General features: G+C 50.1%; 3 protein-coding genes across 4 annotated transcripts in view; all 3 read right to left on the bottom strand.

The window, feature by feature from the left end:
• Positions 1-2,484, bottom strand: part of LOC8042460 (protein sel-1 homolog 1) — a 40,914-nt gene extending 38,430 nt beyond the window's left edge. The window contains exon 1 of the mRNA XM_029978742.3: positions 2,034-2,484. The gene's annotated coding sequence lies outside the window, so the exon portion shown is untranslated. The remainder of the gene's footprint in view (positions 1-2,033) is intronic.
• Positions 2,485-2,598: 114 nt separating this feature from the next.
• LOC8042463 (nucleoside diphosphate-linked moiety X motif 8) lies at positions 2,599-6,503 on the bottom strand. 2 transcript variants are annotated; one of them, XM_029995745.3, is made up of 3 exons: positions 6,437-6,503; positions 4,396-4,682; positions 2,599-4,224 (listed from the first exon to the last, which is right to left on the bottom strand). In XM_029995745.3, the coding sequence occupies exon 3, from the start codon at positions 3,523-3,525 to the stop codon at positions 2,758-2,760; it is 768 nt and encodes a 255-aa protein (XP_029851605.2). In that variant the 5' UTR covers positions 3,526-4,224; positions 4,396-4,682; positions 6,437-6,503; the 3' UTR covers positions 2,599-2,757. The 2 variants fall into 2 exon arrangements, with proteins under 2 accessions (XP_029851605.2, XP_029851604.2); XM_029995744.4 differs by lacking the exon at positions 6,437-6,503 and adding an exon at positions 5,408-5,546.
• A 1,832-nt stretch (positions 6,504-8,335) lies between these two features.
• On the bottom strand, positions 8,336-13,751 carry LOC115308192 (cell division cycle protein 23 homolog). The gene is made up of 2 exons (XM_029978747.3): positions 12,478-13,751; positions 8,336-10,183 (listed from the first exon to the last, which is right to left on the bottom strand). Exons 1-2 carry the CDS (start codon positions 13,668-13,670, stop codon positions 9,631-9,633), a joined length of 1,746 nt encoding a protein of 581 aa, XP_029834607.2. The 5' UTR covers positions 13,671-13,751; the 3' UTR covers positions 8,336-9,630.
• Positions 13,752-15,699: the final 1,948 nt, after the last annotated feature.

The following is a 15,699-nucleotide window of genomic DNA, read 5'->3' as shown; positions in this document are numbered from 1 at the left end:
GAACGACGACTGCTGAGCACAAAGTCCGGGCTCCTTGACGACGGTCCGCGCGTGTTCGTGAGATTCCTCCGCGGGTCGGCGGTCGACCGCGTTGGTGACGTGCAGTGACGCCAGAATCTTCGCTTGCTATTGGCTGACGCGTAAAGAGATGCCCCTCCCGTTTTTCGGGGTCATCTCAAGAAGGGAGGCGTGCCGGGGACTTTGATAGCAATTTTAATAGGGAAATCCGCGGCACATGACCGTAATTTTATGATTTTTAGGATCCTTAGGGCCTGTAGATTGAGTTACCGCCATAAATAGACCATCGCAGAACGCTCCAGAGGGCCCCTTTAAGTGTTCCTTTCTATTTTTGGGCCCAACCAGTTGGCACACTATCGGCTAGCCTCCTAATGTAAACAAATTTATCAAGTAGTTTGTGTCGTTTGGAACTTTGTCCAGAAGCGGTAGCAGCTTTGTTATAACCGAAACTGAAAGAGATTGAGAAAGAACTGTACAGTGCAGAGTACATACTCGTCTGCCGTCAACTCGCAAAAGCGACGGTGCAACGATGAGCTGCAATTCGAACCACCGGAAGACACCGAATTTCGAAAATGGTCTTCTATCGTCATTAACATTGTTCGTTGTTTCTCGTGGCTTACGTCGCAGTTAAGGCCCGTTCACACTTGCGACAGTCGCTGGAGCGACTAGCGACTAGTGACTGGTTTTTGGTCGCGGAGCGACCAAAACAGGTCGGTAGCGACCGATTTTGGGCAGTCGCTCCCTGACCGATTTCTCAAGTCGCAAAACCGAGTCGCTGGATGGCGGGGCCAATCAGAGTCTCGTCGGAAGTGATGTGTGCGTTTGTTTACATCCGGCACTGCTTCCTGCGGGAAATAGCGACGCGCGCACGGCGGCGGTCACTGGCATAGAGTTCTCCGCAGAAGCTATTTGTTCCTTTACAATAAGCGGCACCCCGACCACAAGGATCGGGGCAAAAAGCTGGCAGGTACGTACCATATCACGGTTGAGGGCTTATTCACTGTGATTGAGAGAGCGCACAAATAGCCGTTGTTTTACGTTCCGAAGCACCATTAAGTTTTCTTGTTTTTTCCTGCCAACACCTTTGATCAGATAAACCTTTCACCCGGCTCGGGAAGGTGTTGATTACTCTCCGTTAGGTTGGCAGCGAGCCTGGCGACTCGTCGGTCGCTGAATCAGGTGTGAACACTGGTGGTCGCCAGTCGCTTGTCGCTAGTCGCTCCAGCGACTGTCCCAAGTCGCAAGTGTGAACGGGCTTTTAACCCGACGAATAACACTTACCCTCTTGTGCGATCTGACAGTTCGACCACGGGGAAGGAAAAACAAAATACTCCTTCGAATACTGTCAAAATGAACTAGGTGATACTGCAACCGAGATGAATCATTTTCCTAATCCACGGCTAACGATCGAAGCATGCTATCAAGGCTGCAACACCGCGATCCAATACCAGAACGCAACATCTCGGCTGAAGAGAGCTGAAGAAACGGGGTGGGGCGAAACACCACGCGTCGGTGCGTGAGTGACTTGGTACCCCGTGAATCGTGCACGAAGAATACTCACCGCTACGAAAGTCACCACCGCAGTATAGCCGTAGCGCGCGCAGAATAACGCAACGCAGCTGTAGCCGACAAGCGCTACGTCACGAATCCATTAAACCGACGTGTCTCAACTCCCCGGAAAGCACCGCAACCCCAGCGCGTGTCGGTCGCAGTCGGTCAAACGTTGGTCAAACGCGCCGCCGCCGCCCGAAACATCAATAAGCGATCACTGAATGTAGTGAGGTCCGCGATCTGTCGATGCCCCAAGCTCACAAACGCCCACTTGACTGGCAACGCGGTCATACACGATTCCTGGAACTTTTTGCTGTTGAGTCTTCTGTTTTCTGACACAGAGAGAGAATTCACTATCGGTGCATTACTTTGACAGTGAGGACCTACGAAAAAAAGCGAAATATTTTGAGATGAGAGCCTATGTGTTTTGTTGTCGATGGTGTTTGATTAACGTGCGCTCTTACCGGGGGATGATTGCAAGGTGTAGTGCTAGCGTGTTGCCTGCTTGCGCCAAAGGGTCGTTCGTAGGCGGCGGTCGCTAGGCATTGGTGAGGTGAACTATCGAGTTGATTAGAGACCGCACTTTAAATTAACGAGGTGACGCCAATACACGTAAAATACGACGATTCCTGACATGCCACGTAAAGCTAGAGACCATCGCAACGCAAATACTACGCGTCGATGCTCATTGGGACGTCTGCTGCGGACAGCCCTCAACATCTATGGCGATAATTTCGGGGTTGCGTTGGTGGCGCTAGCAGAAGGAGAAATAAAAAAAAAAGTGGTTAAAATGAATCCCGGCTGTTTGGTTCCAATATAAAATTCTACCTGCAAATGCACTTTTACAAAACAAATAAATTTGTATGCTACTATGTATGCCTATATATTGTAGCAGAAGTAGGATCAGTAGGGGGAAGGGGGGGGGGGGGGGGGGGGGGGGGAGGGAGAGGGGAGGACGGAGGTATCGCCAGTATCGCTGGTATCGACAGCCGAGTACAAATTAACAAGGCGAGAGACACATTCGATTGCTCTATAAAACGTAGTATTTATCGCACGATTTAATAGGAACGGTGAAGTACACAAATATTTCCTAATGCCCAACGTGAATAACAGAGCACTTTTATTTGACATACCGTGAACCCGTGGAGGCAACTTTATGCTCGAGACGGTTAGACGAAGTACCCAATTTCAAATGCTATCTTTTTTACCTATCGTCTTCAGATAAAGTTCTTTGTCCAACAACACGCACTTCACACGATGAGTATAAACGTCGGGAAGTAAAGCTTTCAAGAAAGCGTTTAACACCATCGCCGTCAACCCCCAGATCTTGAATTGACCCACCAGAAAGACGGGCATGGAATAGTCCGTATGACGCTTTCTAAACTGCGTGAAACGAAGGTTTGCGGGGTCACAGAGTTCGTCCAACGTCCTCGTGAAGGCAAGTTGGACCTCGTCGTCGTTGACGTTCAGACTCTTCTCCAGATCTAAGTCACTTCCTTGGCCCAGCATCCCCAAGACAACCGTCATGGTCATTCTGTCGAGCGGGTTGTAAAAAGGCGGGAAAGTCCCCAGCACTTTTATCTTGCTCCGCTGAAGACCCAGCTCCTCTTCAGCTTCCCTCAAGGCGGTGTCCAGGGGGTCAGCATCTTCGGCGTGTTGTATGCCGCCAGGGAAACAGACGTATCCCTTGTGGCGTGGAAGACGAGTGGATCTCAGGGTAAAAAGTATGGACGGTTTGTTGCCCCGAGTCGTGCAGAGTGGTATGAGTACGGACGAATGGCGGTGTCTGGACGAGTCTTCAACGCTCCGCGGTTTGGCGGTGCCGAGTTTGGTCGCTTGCAGCCTGGCGACGCACTTTTGGAGGTTAGATTCTGAGAAAGCGGCGTCCGTGCTTGAAGTTGAGTAAGTACGCATCGCCTGTCCGACGCGTGTTTTGTTGAACACGTGGCAAAACATTTTCTGTCGTTGACTTTGCTCCGTTTGCTCACATTCGTCCTCTGCAAGGTCCGAATCGTTTTCTGCTCGGCGATATGCTTGCTTGTCAAACTTGCTCAGCTCGCCTTTCAACTTTTGTTTTACGAAATGTCGCCGGTTGTTTAGATTACGATTGTCAGATGCCTAAGAATTTTCAAAATATGCCTATTTAACTCAAGGCATACAACCAATACAACTTCTAAACTCCCTGAAGTTGAGCACATATCGCCTCACCATCCACCACGCCCCGCAAACTTCCTCCCAACACAAGTCAGTGCCACAAGCCAAGTGCCAAGTGGCACAAGTCGCAAGCCAAGCGAAGGCGTATAGCGGAGCGAGCATCGTCTGCTATCGAATCGTTTTCAGTTGGCTTCAGGGGTCGTCAATTTCAGAACTGTTTTACACCGAGTTTAAAACCGCAATTCTGTGCCTTCTTTTGAGATTTAAGCTGACTATAGTGGATCAATTAGTCACGCTTAAGACACGAAGTGGTTATCCTTCAATTTTATAGGGTGTTAGCACAGGCGAACCGTTTTGCATTTTTTGAGTTCCGTCCTTTTAACTTTCTTTTTTGTTATGTTTTAGTTTAAATGCATAGCACAACCAAGAAATGAAGTAGAAACTAATAATATTGTTCAGCGCGTGGAAGAGGGTCTTTTGGCTGAACGTGTCTTGCCAATCCTGAAATAAAAACATCAAAGTAATTAAAAAACAATTGATTGTCGGTGCGTGATCGGAATAAATTAAACGGTGTGTTTGTCCGTCTTCTTTACCATAATTAGGTCCTTGTCAGTTTTAAATTTTCGCTAGTATAAATGGTAGAATCGTAATGTAAACTCCAAGATGACCCACCTTCGCCTGGAACGTTTGCGTTTGGCATGAGGTATGGAGTCTGACGGCAAAGACTCGCTCTCGTGGGGCTCCGGGTCAGAGTAGGACAGAAGGTGCGGGAAGCCGCTACGGTGCGGCTGCCAACAGCTGCCGATGCTGCTTCGGCTGCACACTAGGAATGCGCACCAAAACACGAAAGCTGCCAGGAACAATCGGTAGAGCCAGGTCGCCAGCCGACAGGAAACGCACAGCACAAAGGGCCAAGACAGTGGACTTAGGAGCACCACAGCTGATAATGTCGACGGAAACTGCACGAACAATTTTTTTTATGCTATTAGGTTGTCGGTTATTACGGTGTCTGTTACGACGTTGTCTTCTGCTAAGATGTCTGCTACCAGGTTGTTTTCTACTAAGATATCTGCTACCAGCTTGACTGCAACCAAGTTGTTTTCTGCTAAGATGTCTGCCACCAGCTTGACTGCTACCACGTCGTCTGCTACCACGTCGTCTGCTACCAGGGTGGATGCTACCGGGTCGTTTGCTCTCAGATTACCCGCTACCACGCCGTCTACTACCAGGTTGTCTGCTACTACGCTGTCTTATCGCGTCGTCTGCTATTACGTGTTTCGCTACCAGGCTGTCTGCTACCATGTAAACTGCTCATGGTTGTAAAAAATATATATATATATGCAAGAAACGATGTTTTTTAATAGTTTAATTAGTCCGCCAATGAGCTTGATTTCGCGTTTTAGCAAGAAATGAAAGTCGACGAAGTGATAAACGCACAAAGGCTCGTTGGGTAAATGACAGAGGGAAAACAAAACAGTGCACAACAATATTCGGACACGGGCTAGGTTTTTGTGCATATTTGATCATAATTCGGACGATTGAAAGCTGTGATCGTAATATGTAGGTATCCTGTCTGGAATGCGTACAACCAAGCTAACCGCCACAACATTGCTCACAGTAAACACATATCTAGGCGACGTTATGGTATAACTCATTTTGCAGCTCAGCGTGCACAAGTTCTTACATTGCAGCATCCGGAGAAAATCATGACTGCTATCTCTGGCCTGCTTCACATTTGGGCGCCAAGGGCGGAGTCTGTCATTACCCGTCTTTGTGGCGAATTTTTCGCGTGCAATTGTTCATTATACGGGCGATTGCAATCGTGCTGATGGGGACCCGGTTCGTTACTTTTCGGGCACTGTTTTACGAAATTATAATTCTTTACGAAAATCCGATCAGTTCTATTCTTATTGAAGGGGCAATTCAGAGAGATGTCAAGACCTTCAGAAGATGTCGCACGTTCGCAATTTCGCATGATCTTTCTTAAACAAAATGCTTGCTTATGTAAAACTGTGCAAAACTGGTAACCACTGCGTTTCCAATCGAAATAATAAAAAAGCGAAAAAAAAACAAAACATCTGGCGTTTGCGGCATTTGCTTTTAGTGCAAAAATACTCTAGAAGCTGGGCTTGATAAATATAATAACAAAAACGGCTTGACATAACAAAAATAACAATTTAAACAAGATGCCTCCCGCATGGGAGGCGAAACGTTTAATTAAATTGTTATTTTTGTTATGTCAAGCCGTTTTGTTATTACATTTATCATTTGCTTTTAGACATCACGAAATGCGCGAATTTGAAGGAATCGGCACAACGCCACGTTAATGCATCACCCGCATTGTTTCTTCTTATGAAAGCGTTTAGCTAACTCCGAATAAAGAGTACACTTTTTAGTAGCTAGCAGACGACACGAACGGTTTCGTTTCAACAGCCAACGCAATCCAAAGCGATCCGCTCGTTACCGTCGCAACTTTGAACATGGCTGCTAGGGACGCCGCCTCTGCGGCTACCAGTGCTCAAATCCGCGATTGTCTAAGCCCTGCTATCGCCGCATTATTCAAATGCAAGCCAAAGGACCCCATCTCGTTCTTCGAAGCCTATTTTAGACACGAAAGCGACCATGACACCGCAGCAAGGTCGGCGTTGGTGCTCCGTCATTGCGATCCCTTTCGAAGTGGAGCAGACACTTTGATCCATGACGTGTACTCTACCTTCGCCGAAACGGAACATTCTGAAGTCCTCCTTAGCCAAGAGATCTACAGGCGCTTCCTGTCGCTTTTAACGAATGATCTGCCCGAAACAGTTTCGGAGAAAACAGTCCACAAGCTGAGCCAAGCCCTAGGCGGGACGGTCTGTTTTTCGGACTTTCGAACGGGTGTACTCGCTGCAATGTGCCTCAGGCGCTTCGTGAAACGCTTTGCATCGGAAACGCAGCATCCTTTGGAGTTCTACGAAGCTGTCTTGATGAAGTTTAGTGATCTGGACGCGTTGTTGCGAAGTGATGCGACATTCGGGGTGAGCAGCGAATCTGGTTGCCAAGATTCAGAAACAAAACCGGAATTGGAAGCAAATGTCCAGTGTGCGTATGCTTTTTTGAGATGGTTAAAGTAGCAAAAAATTACGCCTCCGTTGTTGGTTCTTGAAACTAGCTATCAAACAAAAGAGTGGCCAAAGAACCTACCGTAACAGAGTGCTGTGACCATACCTCGGCAAACCTCACTCATGAGGGCCCTCACTCACCCTCACTCGCCCTCATCTTCACAGGTGAGGTGAGGGTGAGTGAGTTTCTGAACCAGGAAAATTCATGAGTGTGAAAGTGAGTGAGGTCCGTGAGGGCCGTGAGGGCTGTTAGGACCGTGAGGGCGGTGAGGACCGTGAGGACCGTGAGGGCCGTGAGGGCGGGGAGGGCGGTGAGTGGCGTGAGGGCCATGAGTGTGCGAGTGGTGTGAGGGCGGCGAGTGCGTGAGGGGTGTGAGGGCCATGAGTGCGTGAGGGCAGTGAGTGGCATGAGAGGCGTGAGGGAGGTGAGTGCATGAGGTGGTGTGAGGGCCATGAGGGCGGTGAGTGCGTGAGGCCCCCTTCAGATCGAGCATCTTTCTCAGCAATTTTGGTGTTAATGGCGGGTTGTTCTCAAGCTTCCCCTAGATCGACACGAATTGCTGAGATCGGGTCCGGCTCGAAATAAGCAAGCAACTCGGAGCAACTCGAATACGTTTGAAGCGGCTGCATCTAATCAGGGACGCAAAATTTTCATGTGATACCTCGTGCCGGTGATGATGACACCGAAAGACTTGGTTCTCGTTTGAAATCGATCGTTTTCTTGGAAACAAACTGTTTCAGAAAGGTGCATTAGTATTCTTAACAAGATTTAAATGCATAAAAACACGTTTATAACGCGTAATTGTGTCTAAATAGTGCAAGAAAAATAAAATTTTATGATGACGATGGCAAATTGCAGCAATTGGTTGCTGCGTGTGATCGCGGGCGGCGCGTGTTGCTGGTGTTGTGACGTAAAGTTTCTGGGCGAAATTGCCCCATCTGAAGCTGGCCTGAGTGGCGTGAGGGCCATGAGTGCGTGAGGGCGGTGAGTGGCGTGAAAGCGGTCAGTGGCGTGAGGGCGGTCAGTGGTGTGAAGGCCGTGAGGGCCGTGAGGGTGGTGAAGGCAGTGAGGGCCATGAGGGCTGTGAGGGCGGTGAGTGGCGTGAGGGCTATGAGTGCGTGAGGGCGGTGAGGACGGTGAGGGCTATGAGGGCCGTGAGGGCGGTGAGTGGCGTGAGGGCTATGAGTTCGTGAGGGCCGTGAGGGCGGTGAGTGGCGTGAGGGCTATGAGTGCGTGAGGGCCGTGAGGACGGTGAGGGCTATGAGTGCGTGAGGGCCGTGAGTGGCGTGAGGGGCATGAGGGCCGTGAGGGCCGTGAGGGCCGTGAGGTTCAGTGAGGGTGAGTGAAGGGCTGAAGGTGAGTGTGACTGAGGGTGAGGGTGATTGAGGGGCTGAAGGTGAGTGTAGCTGTGAGGGTGAGTGAGGGGCTTAGGTGAGTGTGGCTGCGAGGGTGAGGGTGAGTGAGGGCGACCTAAAATGCCGACCTCTGGTTGTGACACGGATGCAATGTGGTGCATCTTTGATGACTGTGCAACTCATGATGCCCAGGTGTTAAAACTTCAATTATGCCAAAAATATGGGAGAATATATGCACTGTATTAACATCACTTGGTCCCCCATTCTGTGGAGTTAACTGAGCAGCTCTTGCAATCTCATAGTAAATTCTTTGAATGTTAAGGCTAACATCTTTGTGTCGCTGTTGAATATGGTACAAATATGTATACAGAGGCTGTCACGGCCTAAAATACAAAGCATGTGGCTTAACAGTGTATTTATTTTTATTTAAATCCCAATACACGCCCAGAATGTTTTATATAAAACGCATGCCAAAGCCTGTAATTGACTTCCACTGTTGGCATGCGAAGCAGGTAAGTACATTTTCACAGCCACAAGTAATATACAACAGCCACACACACAAAATCAATCCAAGCACTCTTGCAACTCTATCAATCTAACTTTGACAAACTTTGTTCAAACCTGATCCTGAACCAAGATGTGTCGCAAAGGAAACAACATTGCATACGGCATTGAAACTTTTCAGAGTCATTACTTAGAGGCTGGCTTGTTCGATACCCTCCAACTGAATTGCAGACCACTGGCATTAGCTCGTGGCTTTTTGACGCACATATGTACATTGAAACTGACTGTCTTCCATAGCCATTGCGCATGCTCACAGCCTTCGAAGATGCTCAACCTAATACAGACTTGGACAATGTAAGATGAAACGACACGATTGAAAGATAAAAGTGATCCTCGAGACGAGAATTTAAAGTAACGAAAAGGGCATGTTCATGAAAATGCGTAGCACTGCGACTCTGCATGTCCTTTCCCGTGTTCCGAGACGCACTTCCGTGTTTGTCGCTCTTACGTGACATGCCCATTGTTTTAGAATGGCTCAACAAGTAGCCCAAGCTTCAGCCTCAACAGGGCCCACTTCAACGTACCCCGTGTCCGCACACTTTGCTACTGTCCACCCCCAGCTTGGTGCAGGCTCGATTATATCTGGCCAAAGCATTTTTTGTACAATCGGGCCGAGTCAGATAGCAGTGGGGCTGCACTTTTGTCTGCATATTCTTCGTCGAAGCTAGTTAAACCTCTCGTCTCGGAGTCGGGCGTCCAGCATCTCTTGCTTGTAGCCTGATCGTTTCAGCTCACATCATCCGAGACTGCACCGATGACACCGGTACGCAGTTGCGAGCCGCCTGGATGTACACGACACTTCCGGTCACTCAGAAAGCGGGCCCACCTCCGCGATTACTCCCAGTAACCATACGCCATCTTAAGTCCCCAAAACGGATGCTAGGGATCACTTGTTGGGCGTTCGGAAGGGCACCCCATCCACGCCGAGCAGCCCCGCCCCGTCCCCCGCCCCCAGCGCAGAGTCCCCCTCCACCTGCATCCCGCCGCCGCCGTCCTCCTCCTCCCCGCCGTTCTCGGCGGCCGCCCTCGCGTCCGACACCTGCTTGAGCAGCCCCTTGGCATCCTCCTTGGTCTCCGCAAACTCGGTGCACTTGTGGGCGTACTCGTAGGCCTTGTCCAGGGCGCCCTCGCGCAGGTAGTGCTTGGCGAGGAACACGCACGCGTGGGCCTGCTCCTCGTGGTCTGCCCCCGGCGCGCCGGGGATCGCCCTGGCCTCACAGTCCCGCACGTAGTCGGCGAAGGCCGCCCGTGCCTGCGGCTCGTGGCCGAGGCGCTCGTAGACGCGCGCCAGCTTGAAAAGCGCCATGCCCTCAACGTCGCCGACGGCGTGCGCGCGCCAGAAGCACTTCTGGGCCTCGGCGAGTTTATCCAGCTTCTCGTAGGCCTCGCCCAGGGCCACCATCATGCGGGAGTCGCTGGGACGCAGCTGCTGGGCTCGCCTGCGCAATCGAGAGAAAGGACCGCTTCGTTACGGTGCCCGCAACATGTCCTCGACCGATGCCCATTTAGCGTCCCGTTTTGCCCAAGCGTCGAAAGCAGTCCCCTAGGGGTGACGAACTACGTCACGAAAGCTGGAGCGTCACGCCATTGGATGTCACGATCCCAACAATTGGGCGTAAAAGATCAGAAAAAAAAAAGAAAAATCACATGACAATGCGAGTTCGGTTGTCGTTGCGCCGTCCTAACTCCTGGCTGTTGAAGCTTCCACGGTCTCCCAAGCCAGAGAGCAACCCGCAGCAAAACGAGCGCCTGCCACAGACACAGCCGGGATCGCGGCCGTCGACAAAGTGACACTTTTGCGATGTCGTGAGGCAGAAATCAGGGAATCACTTTTTAAGATGCGGTCAACACACCAGTCACTAACGCGTTCTAGTCACCCTGACTTCAGTATGGCTGGACTTTTCTTTTGTTAGATCATGGCAGCCAGCTTAACCCATTGTACCAGACAAAAAAAAAAAAAAGAAAATTCTTTAGATGACGGGAACAAGGCTGACGCGCACAACAACCTGTAGGGATGTCAAATGCTTGAGTGCATCTGTTCTTTCTACTCGGTGCGCGTCTTATGATTTCAGTCTCATGACCAGAAATGTCTTAAAGGCTGTCAGTGACATTTAGAGGTTGCCACCAATGGCTAGCCACTGGAAGATCCCAAGGGTGTTGGAAAACTACCGAGGAAGTATTGGAACACTAATTGATCGGCCAAGTTTGATGGAACACTACGAAGGAATCCTTCCGGCAGGTTGCTATGTTTAGGTTTGCAATAAATCGTGAGCGATGCTTGGATAAGCTATGGGTACATTTAGAATTTTCTGTCGATAACTTCTAACTTAATTATGTTTTGTGGAAAAAGTATAGACAGTAGTGCACAGGGCCGTACCCAGAAAAAAATTTCGGGGGGGGGGGGGGGGGGGGGGGGGAGGTTTCGAAGACAACGGCGGCCATTTTGTCTTATTTTCGCCTATGAATCATGTGCATCGGTGGCATATAATGGAGAGTTATAGCAAACCGAAGAACCGGTCCCGGTTTGGTACCCGGTAGCCGACCGGTGCCACTGCGCGTGCGCAGAGGTGGAGATTAAAATCAGCTGGCTGCAAGTGCACCGGCCAGGGCCGTACCCAGAAAAAAATTTCGGGGGGGGGGGGGGGTCAGAACCCCCTAACCCCCCCCTGGTTACGGCCCTGGTAGTGCAGATAGCTCAGTTGGCTTCCACGGATATCAATAGTACCTTCAATGGTTCTATACTGTTTCATTTTAGGTGTGAGTGTAGCAAAAGCTACAACAGCGAGCTCTGAACTTTCCGCATTCCTGTCAAGCATGCACCCTCATACAATGCAAGCATCATTGAGGACAACATGCTCGTGCGTGTAGCTTCGACTTTACTGAAATGGAGTATACCCCTGTCAATTTACTTTCTCAGAAAAAACAACAAACCTGTGCTGTGTTTGTGCCACTAAAGTTACAGGTAAAAGTAACAAAAAAAATTTGCACCTAAGGAACAGACAGTCCGCATTTAATGACTGGGTGAAAGTTGAAACTTTATAAGTGTGGCAGATACTTTTTGGCATTACGCCTTTCCAAGTGCACCTCTGTGACTTGTTACGCATTTCCGCGCGGTTCTGCCACCACGGAGAGACGACAAACCAGTTGTGGACAAACCCTCAACGCATCAATGTAAAGCGCTGTTTCTTTGGAGGCAAGTCGGCGATTTCTGCTCAAGCCCGAGGAAAACTCATTCCATCAGACCTCCGATGCATCTCTGTCGCTGCCACAAACAACAGGGTGTTTTCACATGATGCCAATCTGCCATTTTGTTCTTTTTAGATATCAGTCAGTGGTGTACCAACTTGTTTTTGCGGTGCCCTCGGTATCCCCTGGGCGCCACCAGCCAGTGTCTGCCCTGCCCAGTGGGGGCTGTTTTGGGGGAAAGGGGGGGGGGGGGGGGGGGGGGGGGGGGGCAAAGAACATGTCTTGCCCCCCCACTCTGAGAACGGGGGGGGGGGGGGGGCAGGCACCCTCCTTGCTCCCCTGGTTCGTACGCCCATGATGTCAGTGCAATGAAACACATAGGCCTCTGTGCACCGTGTATTTGACGGTGTCACGCGAATTCTTGAAATGCTTGCCTTTGACATGGGCCAGACAGCTCACAACAAAAAGGTGGACATAATGACGTTGATGAAAATACCCTACGTATTCACAGCATGGAGAGGCCAGAGACGCAGCAGCCCAGACCCACCTGTAGTAGTAGAGGCAGTAGTTGGGCATCTTGAGCATCTCGTACGTCTGGCCGAGCCCGTACCAGGCCCTGTAGTCCCTCCAGTTCACCTCGACCGCCTGCCGGTACGCCTGCACCGCCGCGCTGGTGTTCTTCATCTCCATGTACTCGTGGCCCATGAGCGTCCAGGCCGCGAAGTAGGTGGGGTTCAGCCTGAGTGCGCGCTGGAAGTACAGCACGGCCTTCTCGTGCTGGGACCGCAGCGAGTAGAAGTTGCCGATGACGCAGCACGTCTCCGCCCGATACTTGTCCACGGAGCACGTGTGGTGCGCCAGGTGGCTGAGCTCCACGCGCTGCTCCTTCACGTACAGCAAGTTCGAGTAGATGTCCATGTTGTCCAGGCGGTACGGGTCGACCCGCTGAAGTCTCTGGAAGCCCTCAATGGCCCGATCAACGACGCGCATGTTGTGGTGCGCGATCGCCACCTGGACCATCAGGTAGGTGCTGTCGGCGAAACCGTTTCTCTGCAGCTCTTCGTACGTCTCGAGCACCTCATCGTTCAGCTGAAGCTCGACGTACGTGTGGCCCAAGAAGAACTTCTTCATCCAGTGGTCGGGTAGCTCCAGACCTTGCAGGCTGTCTCGGTCCGAGACTAGCGACGCCAGCTCCAACCAGCCGCCCCAGTGGAGCGGTTCGGCGCGGACGGCTTCAACGAGCACGTCCATGGCCTGTCTGCGGAGTTGAAGTCGCTTCAGGACGACCCCGTAGAGGTAGAGGCAGTAGCCGTCTAGGGTGTCGTGGGCTGCTCGGAGCTCAACGTGGAGGTCTTTGAGGGCCTGGCTGGCGCCGCGCTCCGTCGCCGCCGTGATCGGCTCGACGATGTCGTCCAGTCGCTTCTTCTCGTCCGAGAGGTAGCGTGAGTAGAAGTGCAGGAAGCGCGTCTTGGGGTCGTCCAAGCCTTTGGTGAAGTGGGCGGCACGGTCGTATTCCTGCAGGTCGAAGTAGGAGCGGGACAGTTGGTGCGCGTCGTCGCCGTAGTCCGGTTGGTGGAGGGAGGACGCGTCGGCCGGCTGGACGTGGCGTAGGGCGAACGCGAGCTCGGCGGCCCATTTGGCGCTTTGTCGGAGGCCGCGGACGGTGCATTCGTGCCGCGAAATGCATAAGTCTCGCTTGATGCGAGCTAGATCCGCGTTGGATACCTGAGCGATCGCCATTTTTTGAGTCCCCCGCCGCCTCCGCGCTGCTCCACATTCCCTTCTTGCTTTCAGTAGGCGCAAAAGTGGCGCTGTATGTCAGTCAGATATGACCTTCCTCCTGAGAAACGCAGGTGAGATCGGGTGAGTTGAGGCGGGTGAGATCACTGGGTGAGATGGTGAATGCATAGAGTTATTATGCATTCACCCTAAAGATGCCGCGAACTTTTTTTTTTTTTTCGAGTATCGATTCAAGCGGTTCGAAAGGTTTGAAAGATTTCGATTGTAAAATTTGAAACTAAGAAGGTCCACGCTTTTCGACCCGTCGAACTTATGACTAGGGGTGTCGCGAACTTTTGTCGAACCGGAGTTTTAGGTCGAACTTTTGGGGTTCGACTGGGTCGAACCGGTTCGACGAACCTTCGACTTTTCACCAGATTCGACCGGTTCGACTTTGCGGACAGTGTGGCCAGACTTTGATAGACGCGTGTCTAGGTTTAGAGAATTTATTTTTATGCAAAGGGTTATTTTATTTTATGAACAGTTGGAATTAAAAGAAACCACTTCTAATCATTGAAGACGTTAATAACTTAATTTTTGTTGTACTGTATTAACTGAAATAACCAATCAGCGGTGCCCTTAATTCATCCCTTAGCCATTACCATCCAATCCGAAGCCAACTGGCCAGCCTGTCGCGCATGCGCACACGAGTCGAATCTCAATACAAGGTTCGTCGAAATTTCCACGAAAAGTTCGAACAAGTCGAACCTGGTTTTTTTCTTGACGCTTGACCGGCTTGACTTCAAAACCTGTTATGAACTGAACTTTATCATGGTGTTGTATTTGGACTTCGTTCATGGCGTTTCTTTTTCTTACTGCTGAGCAGAGAATGTACGCTTAATTTAGACTGCGAGTGTCTTTAAGTGCAATATTATGTGGCCTTTCTTACGTGTCGGTGGCCTTCATTAATTTTAATTTTCCGTGTAAGGACTACTCAGCACCAACATCTCATAAACATGGTACATTAAAAAGTAACAATGCTGATGCGCCACATGTCTGCTTTCTTGCTTTTTTATTGTGCTGTGATGAGCCTTGTATTAGAGAATCTCTTGAAAGCTATCCTTTTGCGAGTTCATACATAAAAAAGCTGAAGTAATTGGAAATAATAGACGCGACATTTTAGTGCTGGTGAAATCTGGTGAAATTTAGACCAGGATTTGGTGCCGAAGCATCTTTCCAATCTGGCAACTCTGGTAAAACCAGTAAAACTTCGACGTTCGTCGACATTAGGGGTGTCGCGAACCGGCCGCGGTTCGAGTTCGACCAGGTTCGACTTTTTCGAACTTTTAGTGGAAATTTCGACGAACCTTCTATTGAGGTTCGACTCGTGTGCGCATGCGCGACAGGCTGGCCAGTTGGCTTCGGATTGGATGATAATGGCTAAGAGATTAATGAAGTGCAGCGCTGATTGGTTATTTCAGTTAATACAGCACAAAACAATTAAGTTAATAACTTCTTCAGTGATTAGAATTGGTTTGTTTAATTGCAACTGTTCATAAATTTAAAAATAACCCTTCGCATAAAAAAAATTTCTCCAAACTTAGACATGCTTTTATAAAGGTCTGGCCACACTGTCCACAAAGTCGAACCGGTCGAATCCGAAGGTTCGTCGAACCTCGAAAGTTCGACTAAAAAATCTGGTTAGACAAAAGTTCGCGACACCCCTAGTCGACCTCCTTGTTCGTCGAACTTCGAAAGACCGGCGGACGGTTTCATTTGAATTCAAGTAGTGAGGTACATTCGTAATTCCTTTTTCTCTCGAATTTTTACATGCGGTGCTGCGTTCCTTACGAAAGACAATGCCGTTTATTTCTATGTTCTGGCGGGCTTAGTTTTAAAGAAATAATTTCCCGAAGGGGTGAGGAAGGACGACAGTTTTTCGACAATTGTCGTTTCTGCCATATTATGTATGGTAGAGGTGTTAAACCTTTTTAAGAATTATCTATGTCAGGGGTGGCCAGGCTGGCCTGGCCTAAGAGCCGCAAACAAA

The sequence above is a fragment of the Ixodes scapularis genome, unplaced genomic scaffold (genome assembly GCF_016920785.2).
Source record: "Ixodes scapularis isolate PalLabHiFi unplaced genomic scaffold, ASM1692078v2 PGA_scaffold4__175_contigs__length_147842914, whole genome shotgun sequence".
In the NCBI taxonomy this organism is placed as follows: Eukaryota; Metazoa; Arthropoda; class Arachnida; order Ixodida; family Ixodidae; genus Ixodes; species Ixodes scapularis.
This window is presented reverse-complemented; position numbering and strand designations above follow the sequence as displayed.

What these genes read in the sequence shown, in the direction of transcription:
- LOC115308192 (XM_029978747.3), bottom strand. Translation starts at nt 13,670, where the DNA reads ATGGCGATCGCTCAGGTATCCAACGCGGATCTAGCTCGCATCAAGCGA. An exon ending in TACTGCCTCTACTACTACAG is followed by an intron (nt 10,184 to 12,477) that starts GTGGGTCTGGGC and finishes TCGATTGCGCAG; the next exon opens with GCGAGCCCAGCAGCTGCGTC.
- LOC8042463 (XM_029995745.3), bottom strand. Translation starts at nt 3,525, where the DNA reads ATGTTTTGCCACGTGTTCAACAAAACACGCGTCGGACAGGCGATGCGT.